Genomic DNA, 27,499 nt, shown 5'->3' with positions numbered 1-27,499 from the left:
AATAGCAGTAACCAGTGATAACACTGGCAATTGTGCAGAGGAAGACTATTAATTAATTTCTGGATGCCAAGTCCCCCCAAAAGCATTTCAAATAATTAACTAAAAACATGGACAATTTGGCTTTCTGTTCTAACACTGTAAAAAATTATACTCTAAATCTTGTAGTATTATGATTACTGTAAATATCATGTATCAAGTGCCTTCCTTTCATTAAAGTCTTCAAGTGCTATCACAAATCGTTGTGCTTAAACATGTTTAATGTTAGGAAAAGGATGATTTTGCATGCCTGGATGTGATGAGTTATAGCATTTGTGACTCTAAAAGATGAGGTTTGGGTATTAGGAATGGTGAACACTGTAAACATGATGTTGCATGAGCTAATTAGAAAGGCACACTTCTGTGCTCGGGCTTGAATTCTCTGTTATCTATCTGCAGATTATCCTAATTATGGATTCTCTCCCCTCTTCCCTGCCATGCCACCCAGGAGTTCCTGAGGTTGCTTTTCTTACTCGTTCTTTCTGATTACCTTAGTTTTCTTAACTTCCTTCTTCAAGCCCTATTTCTGTTCACTCTGCCCCCATCTCTAAAAAAGATTTCTTATTTATCCAACTGTCTGCATTTGTTCCATGGAAATCTCCTTGTCAAGGATGGAGGATGTGAAAGGGACAGGGGTCATTTGGCGGGCAGGCATCAAAGGATCCAGAGGAAAGTGCCTGAGTTCACACCGGCACACTCTGGGCTCCTCTCAGAGAGTGTCTCCAAGTTCGGTGCCTCTCAGCGTCTGGCTGCCAGAACCAGCTGTCAGGTGTGCACTCCTGCTTGGCTGAGGGCAGAGGAACATGCAGCTGCACACCTGCTGCCCTGGTTACGTGTAAACAGGCTGTTGGTTGGCTTTCTCTGGAAAGAGACTCAGGCCGAGGACCTTGGCAGACCCTTTTTTGCTTTGGTGATATCATGGCATTCTTACCCGTAGGAGGGACAACTCCTGACATGACCTTCATTCCTGCTTTGTCTGCACCTCCTATGTGGTTAACTCCTCAGAGCCTGGCTGGCTCTGGGTCAGTGTTTAGTAGGAACTCTATTCTTGCTAGGTACCCTGATTTGGTTTCTGTCTTGGATTGTGACCCTACTGGACCCCTATGTCCTGCTTTTGTGACATTTCTGCTATAGTCTCAAAGACTCCTCACCATGTCAGAGCTCATTAGCCATCATTTTATAGAGACCACATTACTCATGCCCTCATTAGAGGGTGGGAAATCAGAAGTCAACTTGCCACATATCAGCTAGCAGTGTTTTTTTTTTCTTTTTGCTGCTATTATTTTTAATTGACACATAATAATTGTGCACGTGTATGGGGTACAGTGTACTATTTCAATACATGTATACAAGTATAATGATCAAATTAGAGTAATTAGCATATCTTTCACAATTTAATCAAGAATTTATAAAACCAAATACTTAGAGCAACCAGCTGTTTCTCTTTAGGCTCTGTGCTTGCTTAACTCTTTCTGTATTACTAATATCACTTTATTTTGTGCTCAGCATTGTTTAATGCTCAGCACTGTTTCTTTTCAATATTATATTATTAACTAACATCAGTGTTTTTGGTCTTAAAATATGCTTACTAAATGCAGTTTACTAAAATGTTGGCTTGTATAGACAGAGAACTTACGATATTATACAATCTGCTCACAAATTTTTCCTCTAATCTTTCAAAGTATTTTTTGTCATTATCGTGTATCTCTTCGATCAGTGGCTTCTTTCTGTGCTCTCCCTCTTTCTTACCTATCTCTCTCTCTCTCTCTTTCTCAGAAACTTTAACAGCAGCATATCACACATATACAGTGTACAAGTAATAAATATACAGTTCAAGGAATATTTAAAAAGTAAATGAGCAAGTGCAGCCACTGTGAAGATCAAGAAATAGAACATAACCAGCCCTCTGGAATCCTCCGTGCACTGCCTTCCAGTCATTACTCCTCCCCCAAGAAGCATAACCACCATTTTGACTTCTAACACTGTAGAAGTCAGGGGAGATATCTTCATGGCCTTTGGGTTAACAAAAATGTCTTAGGTAGCACACAAAAAACACTACCCATAAAGAAAAAGATTGATAATTAGAACTTAAAATTAAGAATTTTATCTATAGATTGAATGGAATCCCAATCAAAACACCAGCTGATTCTAAAGTTTATATGGAAGGAGAAAAACAAAGTTGGAGGACTGATACTATCTGACTTCAAGACTTACTATAAAGCTACAGTAATCCAAAGAATGTGGTACTGACAAAAAAAATAGACAAATAGATAAATGGAACAGGATAAAGAGCCATGAAATAGACCCACATAAATGGCATTCTGGAAAAGGCAACTGATCGTCGACAAAGAAGCAAAGGCAACAATAGAGCAAAGACAAGCTTTTCAACTAATGCTGCTGGAACAACTGCACATCCACATGCCAAAAAAATGAATCTGGACTTCACACCCTTCACAAAAAAATTAGCTCAAAATGGTCACAGACCTAAATGTAAAACACAAAATCACACAAGTCCTAGAAGATAATATAGGAAGAAAATCTAGATGATGTTGAGTTTGGTGATGACATTTTAGATGCAGCACCAAAGGCATGATCCATGAAAGAAAGAATTGATAAGCTGGATTTAGAATTTAAAACTTCTACTCTATGAAAGACAACATCAAGAGAATGAGAAGACAAGCCACTGACTGGGAGAAAATATTTGAAAACGATGTATCTACTAAAGGACTGTTATACAAAATATACATAGAACTCTTAAAATTCAACAACAAGAAAACAAACAACCTGATTTAAAAATGAGCCAAAGGCCAGGCGAAGTGGCTCATGCCTGTAATCCTAGCACTCTGGGATGCCGAGGCGGGTGTGGATCATTTGAGCTCAGGAGTTCGAGATCAGCCTGAGCAAGAGCCAGACCCCGTCTCTACTAAAAATAGAAAGAAATTATATGGACAGCTAAAAATATATATAGAAAAATTAGCCTGTCATGGTGGCACATGCCTGTAGTCCCAGCTACTTGGGAGGCTGAGGCAGAAGGATTGCTTAAGCCCAGGAGTTTGAGGTTGCTGTGAGCTAGGCTGACACCACGGCACTCTAGCCTGGGCAACAGAGTGATACTCTGTCTCAAAAAAAAAAAAAAAAAAAAAAAAATGAGCCAAAGACCTTACAGACATGTCACCAAAGGGGAAATACAGATGGCAAATAAGCACATGAAAAGATGCTCCACAATACATGTCATCAGGGAAATGCAAATTAAACAAGATACCACTATACACCTATTAGAACGACCAAAATCTAGCATGCTGACAACACCAAATGCTGCTCAAGATGTAGAGAAACAGGAACTCTCATTCATTGCTGGCGAGAATGCAAAATGGTACAGCCACCGTGGAAGGCAGTTTAGCAGTTTCTTACAAAACTAAAGATACACTTACCACTTGTTTCATCAATTGAACTCTTCGGAATTTACCCCAAAGAGTTGAAAAGTATATCTACACAAAAATCTGCAGACAGATGCTTATACCAGCTTTATTCCTTATTGCCAAAACCTGGCAGCAACCGAGATGTGGTACCTTCAGACAATGGAATATTATTCCTCACTAAAAAGAAACGAGTTATCAAGCCATGAAAAGGTGTGGAGGGGCCGGGCGCGGTGGCTCACGCCTGTAATGCTAGCACTCTGGGAGGCCGAAGCAGGTGGATCGCACGAGGTCAGGAGTTCAAGACCAACCTGAGCAAGAGCGAGACCCCGTCTCTACTAAAAATAGAAAGAAATTATCTGGCCAACTAAAATATATATAGAAAAAATTAGCTGGGTATGGTGGCGCATGCCTGTAGTCCCAGCTACTCGGGAGGCTGAGGCAGGAGGATCGCTTGAGCCCAGGAGTTTGAGGTTGCTGTGAGCTAGGCTGATGCCACGGCACTCACGCTAGCCCGGGCAACAGAGCGAGACTCTGTCTCAAAAAAATAAAAAAATAAAAAAATAAATAATTAAATAAATAAAGGTGTGGAGGAAACTTAAATGCATATTACTGAGTGAAAGAAGCCCATCTGAAAAGGCTACATATGGTATTATTACAACTATATGGCATTCTGGTAAAGGCAACACTGTAGAGCCAGCAAAAAGATCAGCGGTTGCCAGAGGTTAGGGAGAGGGAGGGATGAGTAGACAGAGCACACAGCAGCTTTAGGGCAGAGAAATTATTAATCCTCTGTATGCTACTGCAATGGAGGATATATGTCATTATACATTTGTCAAAACTCATAAAATGTACAACACGGAGAGTGAAACCTAATGTAAACTATGGACTTTGGGTGATAATGATGTATCAATGCAAGTTCATCAGTTGTAACAAATGCAGCACTCTGGTGGAAAGTGACGACATGGAAGAGGCTGTGCACGTGTGGGGACAGTGGGCATACAGGCAATCTCTGTACCTTCTACTCATTTTGCTGTGAACCTAAAACTGCTCTAAAAAAAATAAAGTCTAATTTTAAAAATTAAGAATTTCTTTCTTAAAAGGTGCCTCTAAGAGAGTTAGAAGGAGCCACCAAGTAGGAGGAAAATATCCATAGCACATGCATCTGACCAAAGACTGGGCTCCAGAATAATTAAACGATTCCTGCATGTCAACAAGAAAAAGATATCTTAATGAAAATGGATATGCAAGTAGCAAATAAGTATGTGAACAGTGTTCAACATCATTCATCATTAGAGAAATATAAATTAAAACCACAATGAGATGCCTGTGTGCATTCACTAGAGTGGCTAAAATCTTAAAAACTAACAATGCTCTCCTACACTTTGTAGTAGGAGTGTAAATCGGTACAACTGCTTTGGAAAGCGAGTTGGCAGTATCTATAAAGCTGCACAGAAGCACACCCTATGACCTGGCAATTCCACTCCTAGGTCTATGCAGCCTACAGAAATGGGCCCACAGAATGTACAGACAGCTATTCTGAGACTGACAAATGTCTAGAGAAGCATTCACTGCTACTATCAAGGGGATGTTTCTGGGTAATCAAGATGTCACTTAAATTGCAGAAAGTTCAGGTAACTCTGAAAAGGGCTCAGATCTGTCCAGTATTTGGCCACAAGGAGTCATCAGCTCCTACCTGGATTCCTTCCACCTGAGGATGGAGCCAAGGGTGGTGTATAGCCGGCAGACTCCTTGGTATTCACAAGAATCTCACCTGCCTCCTTCTATATCTCTCCCCTTCCTCAAGAGATGGTCCCAGGACTAGGCTGTCAGGAGCTGCAGTTACCAATTCAGGGGGCCTCCAACAGGGTTGAGAGGTGCTCACCAGCCCCTTGCCCTACCCTAGCACCTCCTGCATCCTCAGAAACCCAAGGCTCCTGGAGCATCTGTTGTGGGAACTTTGGGGCAGCCTTGGGGAAGTGGCAGGAATGGATGGGGAGGGGAACACATTCTTCGTCTCCCTGGGGCCACCTGGCTCAGGGAGCCCACAGTGCTAAGGGTCCCCATAACCCCCCTCCTACCATCACCAGAAAAAGAATAACTAGAGCTAACATTTGTACCTGGCAGTATCATCCCTGTCACTGTTCACAGAAGCTCTATTTTTTAGGTACATTATTATTCCTGTTTTACTGCCAAGATATTGAGGCCCGGAATATTTAATTAACTTGCCCAAGGTCATCCAGCCAGGAAGTGGTAGAGTTGGACCCACCCACCCACATCCTCTGCCCTGAGCCAGATCTCTTAACCAGACCTCTTCTGTCAGGTGCCTGGCAATGGCTGTCCTGGTCTGGTGATGTCACTGTCGAGCCTGAGAGAGTTTAATGAGTAAGTCTAAGCCTAAGACTGGATGGTTAATTTCCTTGGCTTGCCAAGGTACCACAAACTGGGTGGCTCACAACTGTAAGAGAGTAGTTGCCCCTCCCATAGACATGGAAGGGCAAAATTGACAGTGGGGAATAATATGTAAGAGAGAATGGCCTGAAAAAGCACATAAAAATGTTTTCTGTCTCTTTAAAACCTCCTCTCCCTTTTTTGAGGACTAAAACCTAAATATTTGCCTCAGGCCAGTGGTGGGGAGGAGCAGGGGAATGTCCTTTGTTTTTTATGACACAGGAGGTGCTCAGTGGTGGAGAGGTCTGGGTGGAGGTCAGGAGGTCTGGAGATGGTCTTGGCTGGAGGTGGGACTGAACAGCAATTGCCTGAAGCTGAAAAGCTCCCTTTAAAAGCTCTGTATTTCTGCTTACCCTTAGGACAATGGTACTTTAAGACCCGAGTCTGCCATTCTTCTCATTTGCCAGCAAATTAATAAATCTCTCTTTCCTTTTCCTCAACCACTTGTCCTCATTCTTCCAATGTGGCCTCGGGGACAACTGCCGACTTGGTAACATAACAACAGAAATTTATCGTCTCACAGTTCTGGAGGCTAGAAGGCCAAGATCAAGGTTTCTACAGGGCCACACTCCCTCCGAAACCTACAGGGGAAGATCTGTCCTTGCCTCTTTCTATCTTCTGGTGATGCCGGCAATACTTAGTGTTCCTTGGTTTGTAGATGCATCACCCCAATCCACCCCTACTGTCATAGGATATTCTTCCCTCAGGTGTCTCTGTGTCTCTTCTTCTCTTCATATAAGGAACCAGTCATACTAGATTAAGGATCTGCCCTGCTCCAGTGTGACCTCATATTAAGTTAATTATATTCACAATAATGCTATTTCCAAATAAAGTCATATTCTGTGGTACTGAGCATTAAGTCTCTAACATATCTTTTTGGGGGACACAATTCAACCCATAACACTGGGCTAGGGTTCTTTTTATTTCTTTAACCTTAAACCCCTAGTTTTAACTGGACAGGTGAGTATCTTGCCCAGCCACAGATGTAATAAGTGGTCGAACTAGGTCTTGACTCTAAAGCCAGTGTTCACCCTTCTCTACGGGGCCCTGCGGGAGGAGCAAGTGTGACTGCCAACAAGTGAGGGTGGGGGTCTCATTAAAAAGTTAAGTTAATAATACTATATGTTTACATATGTGTGTATATATATGTTTACATATGTATATATATCATATATATGGCATAGATATATATGTACATGTATATATATGGGTTTAGAGATAGAACACTTATTATAAGGACTTAGAGATTATAAAGCACTTTCCTACCCAAAGCAAAAAGAAAGGAAGAAAAAAGGAGTTGTGGCTGTAATGACTTTTAAACTCAAAGGCTACATCTTGAAAGGAATGTAGAAAGTAGCAAAAGCATAGAAGCAAAAAAAAAAAAAAATCCTGGGGGACTGTATTGTGCTATTTATCTGTCAAAGGAAAATAACTCTTTGCTGGCAAAGCCTCGCTTTTGTGGAGCAATATGCTTCTTCCAGAGCTGGGGCGGGCTGGGTTTGCTGAAATCAGTCCTCCTTCTGAAGGCAGTCAGAAAGCTTTCTTCCCGTGAGGTCTTTCATTCTTGTGGGGTTTTATTCCACGGGTTCTCGTGTTCATTATCGGTAAATGCAGGACTCCCAGTATTATGCAAAAGTTTACCCCCAGGCTCGGTTGTGTTACTAGGACACCCAAGATTCCAAAAAGAACATGTAATTGTTTCTGGCACAAGGGTAGCTTGAATGTCTGTCTCGGGGTTGCAGGAGACCTGCTTTGCCTTCAGGCTTTCAATTGTCAGCGTTCCCTAGGCAGGCAGGTAGCGAGGGGAGTGTGCTAATTAGATCAAGTGCTTGATCTTGAAGTCTGCACCGGCAATGACTAGGTAGTCGACTTCAGAACTTTTGAGCATTACCTGTCTTTCTCCCAGGCTGCCCTGGAATGTAATTATCTTGTCAGCCAAGACGCTGCAGCACACAGCTGAGCGGGTGCTCTGCAGCAGTAACAGAGTGATAAGGGAAGACAAATGGACTCACAGTGCATGACTGTTCGGAGACAAACAAATGCATAGAGAGGCATTGGAGAATGGAGACTTAGAGAACAAAGAGGCTGCATAGAGTATTTTTGTTCCTGACGATACTTCAGATCTTCTCTTAATAAGATTACCCTGCCTTTGGAGAAGGATTGCAGATCTTTGCTGACGAATTCAGGTCCCAAAGCTTTAGAAAGCTCTTTTAAAATGAGAAGCAACGTGGGGTTTCAGTAGCAGCCTATGTGCTTTGCAGACCAAACGGCAGGTAATAAAACTTTGAAGGATGACTTGTAGAAAGGCAATGAACAGGAGGAGAAAATAGCAAGCAGGTGTATGTGCGAGGACTGCAAAAGAGGTATTGGCCCTCGACACTCGAAGTGTGGTGGGTGGACCGGCTGTATCAGCTTTCTCTGGGAGCTCGTTAGGAATGCAGAGTCCCAGGCCCTGGCCCAGATCTCCCAAATGAGAGTCTGCATTTTAACAAGCTCCCATGGTGATTGGACACACCAGAGGAGATGCTAAAAACAAAACTATTAGGTTTACTTAGAGTGGGAATCCGAAAAGTAGGTATAGGATGTAATACTTAGATAGTGATCATAAAGCCTGTAAAATAAAAGCCGCAGGAGTCTGGAGAGTTCAAGGTTGTAAATCTAACTTTGACCACAGACAGCTGCAGGACCACAGACAGCTGCAACAACCCCAGCATGCCTAGCCCCCGATAAGGACGAAGCTACTCCCTCTCCTGTCTCTGCAGGTGCTGCTCACTCCCCCCGAAAAACCCTCTACAAAACCCAAGGCTTTCCCCTCCCTTGTGGTGGATACTTTTTCACCTCTACCCATCTGCACTCAGATGCTCGAAATAAAACAGCATCTTGCTACACCTGAGACTTCATGTGTCTTTCTCTCAGCTCTGGACCTAACAAAAATAAAACAAACAAACAAAACCACTGGTCTGGATCTAAGCCCCACGGATACCGATTTTCATCAGCTGACAGTATAGCCTCAGCATACTGAGGCTCCCTAGGTGATTTTAATGAGCACCAAAGTTTGAGAACCACTGGTATAGAATGATCTGTCCAGGAGGGGTTGTAGCGATTTGGAAAATACAAGCATTACGTTTTTAAACCTATATACCGATAATTCACAAAGGGTTTTCAGCTTGTCATATACCTGTGACATCTACACCCAGCAGCAAAAGTGGTATTTTTGAATATCTGCTGCCCATGGAATAGCATCAAGCCTACTTCCCACGGCCTTCAAGATTGAAGGGTCTGGTTTCAGCCTGCTTCTCCCACATCATCTCCTTCAGCTCCAGCTCACTCCAGGCCAACTAGCCTTTCTCAGTTTCTCAAACACACCGAGAACCAAGTCCTTTGCTGCCTCAGGGCCTTTGCACATGCCTTCTCCTCAACTTTCAGGTCGTTGCCTTATTATCATTGCTTGAAAGGAGTCTTTCCTGAAGTTCCTATCCAATGAAGGTCTCACTCTCTCCCCCTTAATTATGCTCCATTGCTGCACTCTATTTTTCTGCATTTCTTTGCTAACACTATTAAGAGTTATTCATTATTCATTTCTTATTTCCTCTCACTAGACTGTAAGCCCATGTTGACAAAAATAGGGTCTGTTTGTTCTCCTCAATACTCCTAGGGCCTAGTTTGGTGCTTGGCACATGCAAAGCACATAAATATTCACAGAATGAATGAACTAAGGCAGGATCCACAAACTATGGCCTATGGGCCATAGTTGGCCTGTCACTTGCTTTTGTGAATTCTATGCTCATTCATGCTATTATGGTAGAGTTGAGTAATCGTAACAGAAACCGTATGGCCCACAAAGTTTAAATTACCATCTGACCTTTTGCAGTTAGGCTGCCAGATAAAATACAGGAAGCCCAGATAAATTTGAATTTCAGAGAAACAATAAATAATTTTTTAGTGTAAGTATCTCCTATCTAAGATTTGGGACATACTTACACTAAAAACTTTTCATTGTTACTCTGAAATTCAAATTTAGCTGGACATCCTATCTTTTTATGTGCTGAATCTGGCAACCCTACAGAAAAAGTGTGTCAATCCCTGAATTAATGAATAAAGTGTGTCTAAAATGTTCAGGCTCAACAGATGACTTCCAAAACTTTCTGTTTACTTTCTGAAGATTCAATACCGCTGGGGCAAACAAAATATTAAACTATATTATAGTTAATACTAGGCCCTTTGTAGCATGTTTTGGGCTTTTCAGATAATTAGGCAAAAAATGAAAACATATAATAGTCCCAAACTCTTCTTATGTCCAGGGAACTGTCAGTTGTTAAAGACAAGTTATTGTCTTCTTGAGCCTTGATGTCATATGTGATTGTTTAAAAGGCAATGCCCTGTGGACAATGCCTGATTGCAGTTAGACTCCTGCATGGTGATCCAAGTGGAGATGAGCTCACTTTAAGCAGAGCTGTAATTTGGGCCAGCCTTACACACACCACACAGAGTGGCCAACTGTGACTTGAGGGGAAAGGCTTCAGAGGATAACTGGGTAACTGAATTAAACAGGAGTCCCCTTGTCCTGTGGGGCCCAGAGAAAGTGTCAAGAAGGGTAATTACATAGCTTTGAGCACTCTGTGGCTCAAAGAGGAGTCTTGTTCACATACGTCAGAGGCCTCACCAAGGGGGCACATTCAGGGATTAGAAAATGGATACTAGACATAATTTGTTGGTCCTATTAAAGTTATTACACAAAAATGTCAACAACTAACCAAGTATTATGTGAATACGTAAAAATGTAATCCAGGAGATAAAAAATGTAGTACTTGTGCAGGTTCTGGGGCTACTGACGGGAGGGGGCAAGTTCACTTTTATTTTAAAGCAGATACCCTGTAAGATTGGCTCAGATTTTTGTAGAATGACCTCGCTTTCATATAATGTCATTCTTTTCAATAAAAGTGATTATTTGATATATGACTAAATGTAATTTAATTTTTATGCCTGTAAATGAGACTGTAAATATAAAAAATTACTCAAAAAATTTGAATATACTTAATATGTACAGTATTATGCCAATTAGAGTAAAATATGTAAATACATGCAAAGAAAAAAAGACAGGGAAAATTTATTCTAAAATGTCAACAATGGTTAGCTATGTCTGAGTGGTGAGTTTATGAGTGATTTTTATTTTTTTCTTTGTGCTTTCTGTATTCCACCTTTCTTTTTTCTTTTGGCAAATAGCATATTAATTTCATAACCAGAAAAGGAGTAATTTAAAGTTTTGTTTTGTTTCGCCACACTTCCATACTACACTGCTGGTGGGAGAGTAACTGATACAACCACTTTGGAAAGCAACTTGGATAAACCCAGAAAATTGAAGATGACATTCCCCTCTGACCCAGGGACTTCACTTCCCAATACGGATCCTCAGTAGAGAGTATGTGTGCGAGGATGTGCCTGGCTGCAACATTCATAATGCTGCACAACTGGAGGTGACCCGACCCCCTCCATTGCAGAATGAACACATTGCCTGTATATACTAAGAACGGAAGGTGGAATGGAGTTAACTAGATGGATAAGCTACAAAGACGTAACATTGAGCACAACAATGTGCATGCATTCAATGCCACAGAACTGCACACTTAAAAATGGCTAAAATGGTGAAGTTTTACCATAATAAGAAAATATAATTAAAAAGAATAACATCAAGTCAAAAAGCAAGTTGTAAAAATAACATATACAGCATGAAATTAAGCTTGTAAATCAATACCACATAATTATTTGTGGATGTACACATATTTTTTAATAGCACAAGATACAAATGTGAGAGTGATGAGTGCTAAGTTCTGGACACCGGTTACTTCCATGGAAGGAAAGAGGTGGGGCTATACCAGAGTTGGGCAGTTACACAGCAGACAACTGTATCTGGGACATTTTATTTCTTTAAAAAATCTGAAGCAAATATGGTGGCAAAATATTAAGATATAAGAAAACTGGGCAGTTGGTAGGTAGGTGTTGATTATATTACTCTGCTTTTCTATATGCTTGAACTATATCACCATAATAAACCCATATCCTTTGTCAGACCACGTGCCCTCATTTCCCTCATTTGATTAGAAGCATAGGCAGTGATTCGCATAGACAATAGCTGTTTTACTTGGGTTGGCCAATGCATAATGCTCCCAACTGTGTGACCTCTTCTTACCATTCAGAGCTTAAATAACCCCCAGGGTGGAATCTAAGTGTCTCTCTTGTTTCACGTCTACACATCTTTAAATTGTTCTATTCATCTAAATTTACAGCTACAGAGCAACAGTCAAGACCCCTAGATCAAGTGTTTCTTGACCTTGAAGGACTCTGCCATTTAGAGGGAATCCATCTACTGGTTCCTCTGTCAGGCAGCTCTGCTCTACCCTTGGGCTCTGTGCTTTTTAAGGTTGGTGACTTTAATAGGCTGTGTCTCTGGTGGTCTAGTGGCTGGGAATTGGCATGTTTTTTCACCACGGCAGCCCAGGTTTGATTGTGACTTATCTCCTGGGTCGAGGCCATAGACTCAGATTGTCTGGGTCCAAATCCTGGCTCTCATATGCAACTTACTTTGCTATTTTGGGTTCTGTAGCCATAAGAGGGAGATTAAATGACAAAATGAGTGTAAAAAGCCTTAACTCCCAGGCAGCCGCCTAATAAGCTCTCAGCAAAATTCTCTGTTACTCTATTATTATCATAATCACTACTGCATATCATCTTTAGCCCGCAGTATTCACCCCTATAAAGTAAAGAGCTTGGTCCAACACTGTGATACTGTTAGCATCAGATGCAGTTTTACGACTGCCAATTAATTCACTGCGCCTCACAACAAAGACTGAATAGAAAAGAGCAAAAACACTGACAGACATGAAAACTCTGGCTCCTCAGCAACACTTTGCCAGGGGGGGTCTCTTTCCAGGACAAAATCTCTAAAATGCCCTCATCCTGTTTTTTAGGCAAATTATAGGTTGACAAGTCTGTTAATGCTCTATGAGACTTCTTGAGGCAGGCACAGTATCTTATTGTCCTCTATTGTCACAAACTCTGGCCTGGTTCATGGGAGGTGTCATGAAATGTTGGATGAATGACTATGCAGTCCTTGGCATCTTGGTTCCAGTGATACGCTAGACACCCTGGGTGCTGTGTAAATCTTGAAACATTTGGATCTTGTATTAAAGAAATCCCATTTTATAATTCTACATAGGTTGACCTAAATGGGCATCTCATCAAGGCCTTACTTTAAATCTGTACCTGGTTTTTTTCTGTGTGTTTATTTGCTAGATTATGAGGCTTTGGGTTCTTTAGAAGAAAAGTACTATGTGTGATCTAAGAAGTAACTACTGATGATTTTTCATGGTTGGGATTTATTAGTGACCTTGAGGAGTATTTACTCCTAATAACTCTGCCTGATAATTTGAGGACATGCGTCTCATTTCCAGATCCTCCCTCTCTGGTGGAGGTTTTCATTAATGAGGAAAGTGTGGGCAGCCGGCTCTTCTCAGTCTATCAATTAAGGGAAATCAAAATCCTTTCCTTTATACTTAAATTCAGCAATTTATTAACTTCGTGGTGATGTCTCATAATCCAGAAGTTGTCCTTTTACTCCTAGATTATTTTATTTTTACTAAAATCATGAGTTTGGAATATCCTATTACTGGTTGGAATTGATAGGGTCAAGAACAACTTCTTAGACCATTCCCTACAATTAGCTACATGACAGCTAACTATCCACGTGGAGATCATTGGAATTCCTGGGAAGTTCCCTGCTCTAGGAGTACTGTTAAATCTGCAGGTCATTGGGTCCAGCCCTTTTGTTTTCTAAAAACTGAGGCTGGAGAAATAAAGGGTTTTCCACTGGAGCAAAATTGTTTTGATGTTTTCCAACAGGAACATTATAAAACAAAACAATATCAAATACCAAGAGATCCAATTTTTGTTTTCTCTCCCTCCCTAGTTTCTCTGCCTCCTTTCCTCCCTTGCTGCAACAAAGAGCTCAAAAGAACAAGTAGAAGAAAGAAGGGGTGAAATAAAATCTGGGTTACTGGTTCCTGAAAAATGGAAACTTATGTATGGTGGACAGTGTTCATGAGCCACACAAGAATGTCAGGCTCGTGGCATGTGTGGCTGCTGTTTACACTTGTGTGCACATCTGAGGGCCGTCACGTAGATTCTTGCTCAGGGTTTTCCTGTCATGACTGGTAAGAAGGCAGGGGAGCTTCTCCACCGTTTGGTCCTAAGACCAAGAGCAGAGTGTTTCTTTTCTCCCTAGTGCCGTCTGTGTTCACAGGGGAGGGGCAGAAGAAGGGACAGCCAGGGCTGCAGGGGGTCCTAGCAGTGGTCAATGTCCCCACCTGCTCTATGCACATGGGCTTCCTCAGCCTCGACAGGTATTTGTTGCAGAAAACTCCAAGTCCCTGCTTAGAACATTTGACCCAACTTTAGAAAAAACAAGGTACTTTTACTGTATTTTTTTATTCATTCAACAAATATTTACCGAGAATCTACTGTGTATCAAGAATTGGCCTAACCAGAAAGATGAACGAGACCCACCATTCTCCTCAAAAAGCTGAGAGTTGAGGGCTCTTTGCTTTCAGAGGAAAATGCCTTTTGGTGGCATAAAAAACCTGCTTGTACTCCCCATCCCCATGCTTTAGATACATCATTTTGTGCTAATAACCACAAGGACATGAAGTAGTGATCATAGATTAAGCAGTGAGTAAACTGCAAGTGTCGATTACCAATATATGTCCTGTTTACTTCCTAAGTGTTCTGTGTCAGCATTACATCATAATAACAGTTCATATGATAATTACTGTTGTTAACTTCACCAGACACTTTGAAAAGATATAGGATGTTTCAGAGTCTTGCAAATAACCCCAGGTGATTAATAATATGGTTTGACAAGGTAGTAAAGAACACTGATTCGATTGCTTTCTATCTCAGTATCTCACTAGGAAGGTGAGACTATTCACATTAGTCAGTTAAGGTGTAGTAGCTTGATACTCTCTTAATGTAAATTAACAGTAAACATTTAAAAACATCAGAGGAGATATTAAAATTATTTTTAACTTGGGTAATGGAATCCTGATTCAAAATAGTATTTAGCACTAGAATGTAATATACTACCTACTGCTTGGTCTATTATCTGTCATTATCTTTTGAACCCTATAATTGGACAAACAGGAAGCTATTCCTAATAATAAGTTTGGTCGAAATCATCTGTTTGCTAGAGTCTGGGGTGCACACTGCAATCGTTGAACTGAAGGCAAAACTGCTTATTTTATGCTTTCCATTGTTTGTTCTTCTCTGTTACAGCAATGTACAGGAATGCTACACATCTGGGCGGTCCAGAGCATCTTACAAAAATTACTGAAAACAACAGTCATTTTTCCTGCATTACATGAGTGGGCAACATAAATCTTATTTGCTGCAGATAGGGTTTTCGTTAAACCTAACCCATAGCCTGCCTCCTGTGCAGGCACATAACAATGCTAAACGAGTAACTCGGCAAATAATTTTCCTTCTGCAATTTCCATTAGATCTAACCACTTGCTTTATTTATCCTATCACTGGTTTTATTTTTCAGTGATTCTTCATTCCTTATATCACAGCTATCTAAACATCAGATTGCATGGGACTCGTGCATACATAGGTGTCCTTTTCCAAGGGATTTAAATTGAAAGGCAACACCAGCCATTATTGGTCTATTTTCCATTTTCATTATCAATAAAGCAGGAGATCAGCATTTTCATGCTGTGTGAAGGCTTCAGGGAAGTGCGATGCTGCTGTCATTATCTTTAGACCAGGTTGCTGCCTGCCCCCACTAATGCAGATGGAATGATGAGCCCATCAAAATCAAAATGAAATAATGAAACGACCAGAGTCATAGAGTGGGCTGCTGACCCGGACGGCGGTGTGGCTCCCTGAAAATGTCCCTTTGAATTTAGTGGAGCCTGGATGGTAAAGAGCACAGATCATGACAGAACATAAATTCGCCTCATAATGAGATTAGAAGGCAGGCAAAATAAATGTCCTGCTGTTACATTAGAGGCAGGCTCTAATCTGGCGTTTTCCTTGGAAATGATCATTTCCTTTGCAACAGGGGAACCATGGATGCAACAAGCTTAAATCCGACAGATTCTGTTTTGCCACATGGTTATTTTTCATCTTCCTCTGTCTTTTTAATAGCAGTTTTGGGGAGGCGTATAAATGAGTTGTAAGTCTTAAAGACTATTACCGAAGTGAGTTATGGGAGTTTATATTCATGATCATCAATCCTGTTCCCCAGACTCCTCTTTGAAGAAAAGTTCTGTGACTCCCCCACCCCCTCTAAACCAGAGCCCTGCTGCGGAGGAGGTGTTGTGACCCCAGGGTCCTCTCACTCTAGCCTTAAGGATCAAAGGCAGAATAGAGTCACTATTGTATTTTGGGGGTATTTTTTTAATCTCGACTGCAACTCTACTACTTAAAACCACTGGAAACAAGTATCACATACTAAAGAGCCTTAAGAAAATGCTCAGATCAGGTGAACCACATGGTCTCTGAGCAGAACAAAGGCGTCGAGTATGGAGCTTGATCGCAAGCGACTTCCTTGGTTTGCAGCAGAAGGTAATCTCACCTGGGAGTACAATGCCCCCCTCTCATTAAAAACGCAAGATAGCATCTCCTCCTGGATCCTTTCTACAGAACCTGATGCAAGTTCATGGGCAGTACCGTCCTTAGTAGTGAGTGGCATTTAATCAAAGCCTTCTGTGAAATAATCTCAGAGTTTCATAGGGCCTGTAAAGTCACCAAGCAAGTTAAGTGGTCTTTTCAAAAGGAATGGGAGACCAGACTGAATTTAGGAGTATTCAACGCTTCTGCATAGAAGGCACAGACAGTTTAATTTCTCTAAGTTTTCTAGGGCCCAGGCTAAGGGCTCTACTTTTCTGTGAAACTGCAGATTAGCATCATTTGCTAGTAGCCCAGTTCGAGACATTTTGGCATATTGTTTTTCTTAGGCTGGAGAGAAACCATAGAAATCTTTTGCATTTGCATATACTGTGTGCTTTACAGTTTGCGCAGTGGTGTATGAACATCATTTGAACTAATGAAACGGTTCCCTTTTCGTAGTCGGTGCTTCCATTCAAAAACTTGAACTGCAAATCCGACTACTTCGAGGGAGAAATTTTCTGGCCCAATTTAACAAGTTTTTTTTTCTTTTCATTTTCTGTTTCTCAATAGCTGTGTCTCTGGTTGTGTCTTTTCTATGTATCTAATTTGCAAATGTCAAATAATTTAAAGTCAATTCTCCTCCCACTCATAAGATTTTTTCTGTTCTCTGTAAACTCTCTCCTCATCAGATGAAAGAGTTCAAGGGGAGAGAGGCTACTTTTCCTTTGGGTAGGTGGTCCTGTATTCATTGGTACTCTCTTCCAACTTACCTTTCCCTTTCCATGACTGTTTCTTCCTTGTCCCACCATATCTGCCCCCAATTCCCCACTGCACCTCATGTTTATAATTTAAACTGTACGTAGGAAATGAATCCGCTTTGCTAAGTGCTCAGTACATTTGGAAAGTGTTAATGATTATCTAATGACCTTCCCAGGTGTTAAACTTACTGAGTTAATGTTACAGTTTCATGACACATGATCTCCCTGAAGGAATTCCCGAGTTATGTTTGCTTACCTCATATAAATGAACTTGTTCTTGGGTGACTGCAAAGATCAGTAACACGTTGTTTTGCACCAGTTTATCAATGAGTTGTCCAATTGTCGGATATTCCTAAAATTAACATAGATTTCATGTCATCTTAATAAAAGTATGTAAAATAAAGAAAGGAATACTTATTTTTAAAGATATCTTACTGAGTTTAGCACTTTAATGCTCATTGTACTTCTTACTCTAAGTAAACAAGTACACAATTGGCATTATTCACTTAGTTGGTTTAATAATTTTTTCCAAAACCTTCTACGTCCAACAAAGTCCTAAGAATCAATTCCTGTCAACGTGGTGTATTAGGCTCTGTCACTTCTCAGCTACTTACCAGCAGGCTGGGAATGGTAGAGTTGAGGGGGCGGGGGGCGGGCAGTTAGGCTGGGATGCATGTGACTAAGGTGACTCTTGTAGCTCTGAAACTCTTACAGGAACTGGATGAGGTGGCATGAGAGTTGACAAAGGGACAGTCTGCTGAGGAATGACACACTACGACATTCCTGTACCAGTTCTTGGGTTTGGTTTTATTGCCTTTTTAATGTCAACAATCTGTTGTATGGGATACTGCAATATTTTTACAGGATAATTAAAAACATGTATTTTTGTGCCACTGACATATTTGTTCCCAAGTGACATGAGTAACTTAAAAAAAAATAAAAGAAGTTATTAATTATCAAATTTGAAGATGGACTTTACTTTCCAAGTCTGAAAAACATGGAGCACGTTTGCCTGACATATGAATCCAAATGTGGCTAATGTACAAAGAGGAAACCCAAGGGAGGGAGTAGCCTACAAACAATTAAACTATAATAAGAATATGCCAATCCTGACTGAAGTCAACCAAAACAGAGGAGGATTGAGAAATAAACCCTCCTCTACACTCATGCACCATGTTCACAGAATCTCAGCACCATGGGAGTATTTTCATCTAAAGTCTTTAGGTCCAAGGTTTGAGATGAGAAAAAAGTGTAGCTTTGCCAAAAACACTCTGGCAAATTACCCAGCTGCAAATGTAGCTGTGTAATATATACTTTCCATAACATTTGGATTTTTATTAGTAGAGACACCAGATCCATATAAATCTTCTTGAGTCTGACATGTTTGGTTTCCTCTGCTTTTCAACTACCCAAACATCCTTCACCCTAAAGCCTAAATCCCCCAATGCCAGCCCCTCCTTATCTAACATGTTCCTACACCTTTCGACTGCTGAGTTTGTACCATCAGGATCAAACCACATAGCCCTTCACAGGTGGGCAAAGGTGGTTTTTTATTTGAATCAGATCTGTTGGTTTAATTCCCACAACTATATTGCAAGTTCAAGGCTAGGAACCACATCCTATTATTTTGTGGCCCCGGGAATCTGGACCAGTTTTGAGGATATAAGAGGTGCTCAAAGAACCAGGGGGCTATGCCACAGGCGGGCATGGAAATGGTCCGTGGCTTCTGTGCGTTTGTAGCAACTCATTTGGAAAGAAGGAATTGGACATTTATTAGATGAGAAGGTCACATTAGGCAATAGTTAGTGTTAGCACCTAGGATCTTGCTACTTTCAAGATGTCTATTATGGGGCATTTGAAAAGTTGCAAGAAAAAGGAAATGAAAAAGAAGGGATCCATTTCTCATGGTTTCTTGCCCTCATCAACTAAAGGACAAAAAAATGTGGCTCAGATATTGTAACATGAAAAGGCAGATTATGTGATTAAAGAATATATATGTTTAGGGAATACTATTAATCAAAAGTTAGGAAACAACATTTATGTTACATTAGTAATTTAGGTTAAGGAGTGGTAGTGAGTAATTTAAGAACTGTTAAGAGTTTTTAGAGAATAGTGTATCCAACTGATATTCGAATTCCAGGTTCTTCTCTCACTTTGTCTCTGTTGTATACACTTCTTCTACAGTACTGTTGTCTTAAGGAAGCACTTAAATTCTCTGTACCATATTTTCTCAAGTGTTAAATGGGGATAATATGACCTTCCCAGGTTGATGCTTCGTAAGTCAATTTTATTTCCTACATTAGTCACCACCCACTGTGTTCTAGGCACTGTGCTGTCAGGAAACAGATAATAAACCAGTTCTGGCCCTGAGGGTTGCACAATAGAGAAAGACAGACAGATGTAAGCAAACACATTTCCATATAGACCTGTGCAAGAAGATATCTATGAATGAGAGCGAAAGGAAAGATGATTGCTTCAGAGCCTAGCGAGGTCAAAGAGGGCTCTCTGGGGGCAGTGGTGATTGAGCTGGCTTTTAAAGGGTAATTAAGAGTTTTTCAGCAGCCTAGGAGAGAAGGGCATTCCATGCAGAGGGAATTACAAACATGTGGACAAGCATGGCAGCCTCATGGTCTGTTTTAGACACATAGGGTTCTGTTGAGGCTAAAGAGCTCTGAAAATTTTACCTGGTTTTACAAACATTGTGTTTTCTTTGTTGTTGAATGTCACCAGCATTTTTTAAGTGGCAGAAAATAAGCCAAAGGTTAATAAACAGCAACCAAGCCATACTGACTAGTTTTTTCCCATGGAGCCCCATGGTCCATGAAAGCATGGCATAATTTAGGGACCATCATTCACGGCGACCCCTACTGGCTACAGCTCTGGTCTGGGCCCACTTTCTGGGGCTGTGGTAAAGAACAGAATGAGCTGCCTGTGCTGCTTCACCAACCCCAGGCTCTTTGATCACGTGTGTCATAGCAGATCAAAACTTCCCATGTGTGCTCACCACCCACCTGTGCTCCTGCGGGAACCTCTCGTGATGGCGAGAATTGAGAGGGTGCAAACTGTTAATCTCAAATCAGAAAATGTGAGTCGCAATTGTTGCTTCATTTGCCTACTTGTAGCCCTGAAAACCGTACAGAAGTGTAGGTTACGCACCAAGACAGTTGACATGGAGTACTCATTCTTGCTGTCCAAGTGACAGAGGCCATCATTAGGAATGACAATGCCTGCCAGTTTGCTGTCCATTCCAAAATGAGAATCAGCATCACTCACAAAGACCAGGAGGTGGAGGGAGTCGTTCCGCCAGCCAATTTTTTCCTACAGTGAGAAAGAAATATTTGTGTTGTATTGGAGAGAGGCACGCATTTATTGAATGTGGATCAATTATACTTGGACATATTTAGATTATAAAAAATATATTTCTGGTCTATCTATTTTAGCCTTTTTCATCTACTGTGAGTTGATGATATTAATATTTTAAAAGCATGAAATTCTGTGACATTTGCTTTTTTCTGGATAACATTTTCAGATGATTTAGGCTTCCGAGAAAATAGCCCCACTACAATCAGTATTCAGTTGATCTTGACTTTTACATAGTTAATTATTTTTCCTGTCCAGCTTTCAAATCAAACCAGAAAAATGAGGGGAGAAGGAAGAAAAGGCCATAGATAATCCCAAATCCAAACTGAAGTGAAACTAGTCAAAATGCAATACAAAATGGACTCAAAGTAAGCCTGTTTCATTAAAATGTCACCCAACATTTAGGCACAAGTCTCTCTTTCTAATGACATCATCCAAACATTATAAATGCAATACAAAGGTAAGAATTGCTTATCAAAGTATGGCCCCAATGTCCTGCTAATTAAGATTGTCTGTTGCCTGTGTCTAGCAGAGTGTTCCCCTTTAATTGCTACTAATCCAGGAACTGATTGAGTTAAAACTCATCCTGGCTTCTCTATCCCACCTTATCCCTTTCCTTCCTCCTCTAATTCCTTGGCTTGCCCACCTTCTAGGAGCCTCAGCACTGTCCATTTCCTGATATTTTCCATGAAGGGCTGTTGCCTAAAGACAGGGCAATCATTCTCAGGGATACTTGTCAGATAGTCAAGGAGGAGCAGTGTTCCTACAATGTCGCAGAGTCAGCGTAACTTCTGATGTTTATTTTGTTGGTTCAAAACCATAGATATGTAATCATATGTGTAGGTGTATACTGATTCAGGGCATTTTTAGTTTTTTCATTAATATTCTGCCTTTAATTTTTTTTCCGCCATGATTAATCCAAAAACTAATTAGTCTGATCTAGATCTTTGAAAAGTAATCATACATATTGTTTCAACTAAATTTTCCCAATATAACAACAATTTTCTTAGATTATTCATATAGGCATAAAAAGCAGTCCCTATTTCAACATGATTTAATTAAAAATGTTGCAAAAATTTTGTGCTTGAAGAAAAGTATCAAAGGTAGAAATACAGCATAAAGGAAAGAAAATTAGCTAAGCTTTTCCAAGTAGATTTTTTAATAAGAGATGAAATTTTTTGTTAGCAGAGTGAAGCATCATTCCCTCAGCATACCTTACACACAGCAGCTTGCATAATTGCATCAAATCCACCTTCAGGTGTGTCAATATTAGCAGAAATTTTCTGATTCTTCACAATTTCATTGAATTTTTCAGCATCATTTGTCAATGGCAAAATGTGCTTGAATCCAAATGTCGGCAAGCAGAAGTATGGAATACTACTGCAAAGATAAGATGTAAAAATATTCTTGATTAAATATGGCCCAACACACAATTAATAGATCTGATAGCCTCGTAACACTTGCTTAAATAAAGATTAATTTTTCTAAAGTGCCTGACTCTGTAACTTGGCTGTGAATCTCACTGTTAAGGTTGCTGTCGTCGTCTCCTACCCACCTCTTCCAAGTTGACCATATCAGCTAACACTTATTTAAGCTTACTGTGTGTCTTGCACTGGCTCAGACTCAGATAACAGATAATCAAATGATCAGACTTCCAACTCCAGTGTTTGTGTGTGCGCGCGCGCGCGCGCGGTGTGTGTGTGTGTGTGTGTGTGTGTGTGTGTGTAATCATAACCTTCTATTGCCTTCCAACCAAAATCCACCATTAAGTTTACATGATGACAATTCCTTTGTATTCTGGTAGCTCAAGCTGTCATCAAGGATGAGTCACCCTGTAGCAAGACAAGAGAGGAACTAGTCCTCTTACTCCTCTGCTTCTTCCTGTACTCCCAGCATTGCCTGCCAAGAGCCCAACAATCACAGCAGGGCTCTTGGTTCTAAAGTCCAACTCTACTGTGATTGAATACACTGTTGTGGGCCAGCCTGGGAATAAAACTAGTGCTTAAAATGCCATGTTAGGATAAAATCTGCACCAAAGGTATTACAGTAGAACAGAAAGAGCTGATCATGAATTCAGTCACATCTTATTTTGAAAGCTAGTTACTAGCTGGGCATGAAACTTTGGGCACAGAAGTTACTCAACATTTCTGAGCTTTGGGTTTTTAAAATGGGGATAAAACATACAGCAGAGGTTCTCAAAGTGAGATGCCTGTATTAGCAGCAGGAGTGTCACCTGGGAAATTGGTGGAAATGCAAAATGTAGAGCAGGACTGTATTAGAGATGGTGGGTGTGGGCTCAGCAACCTGTGTTGTGCCAAGCCTCTGGGTGCATGCTAAAGTCAGAACCATTGGTCTAGAAGTACAAAGAGACAAAAAGAAGTAAGTAGTCCCCAGTGAGGGTGTGGTGTGCTGCCTGGGAAAGAGCTGGTTGACTGTCGTACGAGCACATGCAGGGCCTGGGCCTCGGCTCTGCAGGTGCAGCAGCCTATCTGGTCAGTGCATGAAGGTGCATCATCCGCCAGGCCCAGACTACAGTTCATCAGGTTCATCTGCCTGACGTATACAGTCAATCCTCATTATTCACAGATTCTGTATCTGTGAATTCACCTACTTGCTAAAATTTATTTGTAACCTCCAAATCAATACCTGTAATGTTTTCTCAGTCATTCATGGACATGCACATAGGCAAAAAAAAAAAAAAAAGAAGCGAGTCTCCCTGCGTGCACATTCCCAGCTGAGGTCAAACAAGGCGGTGCTCTGCCTTCTTATTTCAGGTCTCATGCTGTAAGCGTGTGTCCTTTTCATGAGCTGTTTAGTGCCACATTTTTTTCATTTTTGTGCCTTTCCTTGATAATTTCACTGTTTAAAATGGCCCCCAAGCATGATGCTAAAATGCTGTTTAGTGTTCCTAAATGCAAGAAGGCAGTGAAGTGTCTTATGGAGAAAATACATGGGTGAGATAAGTCTCATTCATTCAGGCATGAGTGATGGTGCACTATACGACTGACACGACTACCGTGAATAATGAGAACCGACTGTGTATACAAATCAGAATGATTGTGGGTTTTTTTTACACGGAGTAATGAAGCTCTCACTGGGACCAGAACGCTGGTGTCTGTGAGGGCAAACATTTTCTACCTGTTAATAGACTTTCGTGGAAAGCAGGTCAGAATCTGATGTGTCCCCAGGCTTCAGAACAAGGGCAGGTAGAGGCTCTAGCATTGAATGGCACAGCCCAAGGTACCCCAAGATAGCCACCTCCATAAAATAAGACTGTAATGATATATACCAAAAAGTTAACATCATCTTTTTCTAAGTGGTGTTAGAAATGATTTCCATTTTCTTCCTTTTGTCTGTATTTTCACATAGGCTCATGACCACTGAAATAAGAAACTATATACCATACACTCGTATATGATTATGTGTGTGTACATATAGGAAATCTATTTAAGCATTTCATGGTTTAGTTTCTTCTTTGGCAAAACTACAATGAATTCCTCACTTTTGCCATCAAATTCAAAATAAAACAAAACACCACAGCATATATGAAATGATGTTAAAAAATCCTTCAAAATGGGTGATAAAGAAATTTTAACTTTTGTGCTATTAACTATTTTAAAATGCACATTAAGCTCATTTATAAATATGAAAATGAAGAAAATATGTTTTTGTTACTGTATTTTAGACAACAGCAAAGGAAACTCTTTCAAAACTGTAAACTGCTTCAGCATTCTTGCAGGGTGAGATAAATTTTTATTGACCCTCCGTCCAATGAAAATAGAGAAAGCTGCTCCAAAAAGCAGCAGAGATTAGATGAAAAAAGTGGTCTGTCCCTCCCTCCCTACCTCCCTTCCTCCTTCCCTGCCTCCCTCCTTTCCTTCCTTCCTTCCTTCCTTCCTTCCTTCCTTCCTTCCTTCCTTCCTTCCTTCCTTCCTTCCTTCCTTCCTTCCTTCCTTCCTTCTTTTTTTAAGAGATGAAATTGTGCTATGTTGCCCAGGCTGGACTTAAACTCCTGGGCAATCCTCCCACTTCAGCCTCCCGAGTAGCTGGGACTACTGTATGTGCCACCATGTCTGCCAAATGGATGGATTTTAAAGTGTGGCACACAGACCCATGGGGGTCTCTGAGTTCTTTCTGGGGATCCTTAAGTTCACACTATTTTCACAGTAATTCAAAAATGTCATTTGCATTTTTCACTGTGTTGGCACTTGGAACGATGATACGAAAGCAGTAGTGAATAAAACTGCTCTGGTGTCTCAGCACGTAGCAAGGCTGTGGCTCCAAACTGTATTAGCTAGCAGTCCTTGTATTTTTTTACCAGCAAGCATTTACCATAATAATAAAAATAAATGCTAGTTTCCCTTGATTGCCCTTGAGGAAGCAGTAAAAGTTATTAATTTTACTAAGTATCCATCTTTGAATACATGTACTTTTTTTCAATACATGGGAAATATGCATAAAGGCATTTCTGCTGCACACTGAAGTACGTTTATAGAGGAAAAATACTTGTGCGATTGTTTGAGCTGAACTGGCCCTTTTTTACAGAACACCATTTTTATGTGAAAGAATGATTGAAAGCCAAACTATTATTCCAACATAAGTGTTTGGCAAACACGTTTTTTAAAATGAACGAAGTGAGACTGTCACTTCAAAGAAAACAATTGCCAGAATTTGTTGCCAATGACAAAATTTGAGGTAAATTAGAATTTGGGAAAATTTTTATCTGCTACCTGTGAGATTAACAATACTCCCAGGCTGAGCATGGTGGCTCACACCTGTAATCCTAGCACTCTGGGAGGCTGAGGCGGGTGGATCATTTGAGCTCAGGAGTTCAAGACCAGCCTGAGCAAGAGCGAGATCCTGTCTCTACTAAAAATAGTAAGAAATTATATGGACAACTAAAAATATATACAGAAAAAATTAGCTGGGCATGGTGGCACATGCCTGTAGTCCCAGCTACTCGGGAGGCTGAGGCAGAAGGATTGCTTGAGCCCAGGAGTTTGAGGTTGCTGTGAGCTAGGCTGACGCCAGGGCACTCTAGCCTGGGCAACAGAGTGAGACTCTGTCTCAAAACAAAACAAAACAATACTCCCAATACTTACAAATACTTCAAAATTTATCTGGTGGAAATGGTGGTGATATTAACAAGTGTGATTTTTTGATATCATATCATGAAATCTGGAAGGCCTGCATAATTCAGTAAACCAATATTTTTCAAAGGACCAAAGCATCATATTACAAAATCACACATTGGTAAAAATGCCATTCAAATTGCAAGATACACCAATGGATTTTAAAGTAACAGAATATGAAATATTCATTGATATTCTTTCAGATTCCACATTGAAACTAACTTTTCCCTGTCATCTAGTTTGAATGTAGTATCAGAGGAAAATGTCCGCAGTCACTGGAAAAAGCTATTAAATGCTTCTTACTCTTCCAACTATATTTCTATATGAGGTTTGACTTTATTCATGGAACTCAACTGAAAAAAACTGCAACAGATCAAACATATCTGCAGAAGCAGATATGAGAATACAGTTGTCTTCTATTAAACTAGATATTTAAGAGATTGGTAAAAGTGTAAAATGGTGCTACTCTGTTTTAGAAGAGAAGATTTGCTAATTTTTGTTTTGTTTTGGAAAATATAGTTATTTTTATAAACACATTTTACCATAATATACAGTGTGTTTCTTATTGTAATTATTAAATGAGTCAATAAATAATTACTTTAACATTTTTCAGTTTTACTTTCTAATATGGTGATTATTGATAGATGTATCCCACATAAACTAAAGCTCTTTGGGGTCTTAATTTTTAAGAGTCTAAGGGAGTCCTGAAATCTAAAAATTTGGGGACCACTAGATTAAAATAACTAGAGATAAATTAATAAGTGTTGATGAGAGGAAGCAAATTAATACTTGTTTTGAATGTCTGTTATGTTCTGAGCTCATTCAATGCTCATGATTACTCTAGGAGGTCAATGTTATTATTCCCATTTATAGATAATGAGACAGAGCTCAAATAGAGTAAGTTGTTTGTCCAAAGTGATAATTTAAATCTAGTTCTGAAAAAGTCTATGCTCTTTCCCCTTACCTCTCATTGTCTTCCAGTTAAGAAAATTTTATTCTATAATTATATGGTTTAGTTTGATTAGATGATTTACTCTTTGTCTTGGTGTGTATATGTTTGTGCAGTGGTGGTATCTAGACAGAGAAACTGAGAGAATTAGAGACGTAATGGAAAAGGAAAACATAATTTCCAGCAAAAAATACTTGCTATTTATAACCTTAATAGTAAATTTTGCCAAGAATAATAATAACTAAAAAACACCTTTAGAACATAGGACATATTGACCCTTTTAAGAGATCAAATATATAATCCCCCTTTGGGTCCTCATATGCTGCTTCCTGTGCAGTGCTCTGGTCTCCCCATAACCACACTCTGTTGTTGTTAATTGCACCTACTATTTATAGAGACCTTATTAAGGTCAGGCCCAGAGCCAAATGCTTCCATTCACTATCTCATCTAATCCTTACAACCACTCTGGGTCATTGGTACTGTTATTCCAAACTTACAGAGGAAAACACTGAAGATTTGAGAGGTGAAATGATTCACCTAAGGTCACATTATGACTGAATAGATGAATCAAGACCTAATCCAGGGCTGACTCTGAAACCCACACGCCTAACCACCAGGCAAAGAACTTCAGCTCCTTGAGGACTGGCCCCAGGACTTTTTCTTCCTTATATCCCCATGCCTGGCACAATGCTTGGTACGAAGTTGGAGCTCAGTAAATTTTTGCTGAATGAATGA

The 27,499-nt window shown here is 40.3% G+C and overlaps 1 protein-coding gene across 2 annotated transcripts in view; it reads right to left on the bottom strand.

The window, feature by feature from the left end:
• ITGB6 (integrin subunit beta 6) overlaps window positions 1–27,499 on the bottom strand; it is a 73,647-nt gene that overhangs the window by 36,867 nt on the left and 9,281 nt on the right. For both annotated transcript variants that reach the window (XM_045558958.1, XM_045558959.1), the window contains 3 exons: window positions 21,898–22,063; window positions 20,480–20,641; window positions 17,580–17,675 (listed from right to left, as the gene is read on the bottom strand). In XM_045558958.1, coding sequence (XP_045414914.1) covers window positions 17,580–17,675; window positions 20,480–20,641; window positions 21,898–22,063 — 424 coding nt within the window. The remainder of the gene's footprint in view (window positions 1–17,579; window positions 17,676–20,479; window positions 20,642–21,897; window positions 22,064–27,499) is intronic.

This window comes from Lemur catta, chromosome 8 (assembly GCF_020740605.2).
Source record: "Lemur catta isolate mLemCat1 chromosome 8, mLemCat1.pri, whole genome shotgun sequence".
NCBI classification, from domain to species: Eukaryota; Metazoa; Chordata; class Mammalia; order Primates; family Lemuridae; genus Lemur; species Lemur catta.
This window is presented reverse-complemented; position numbering and strand designations above follow the sequence as displayed.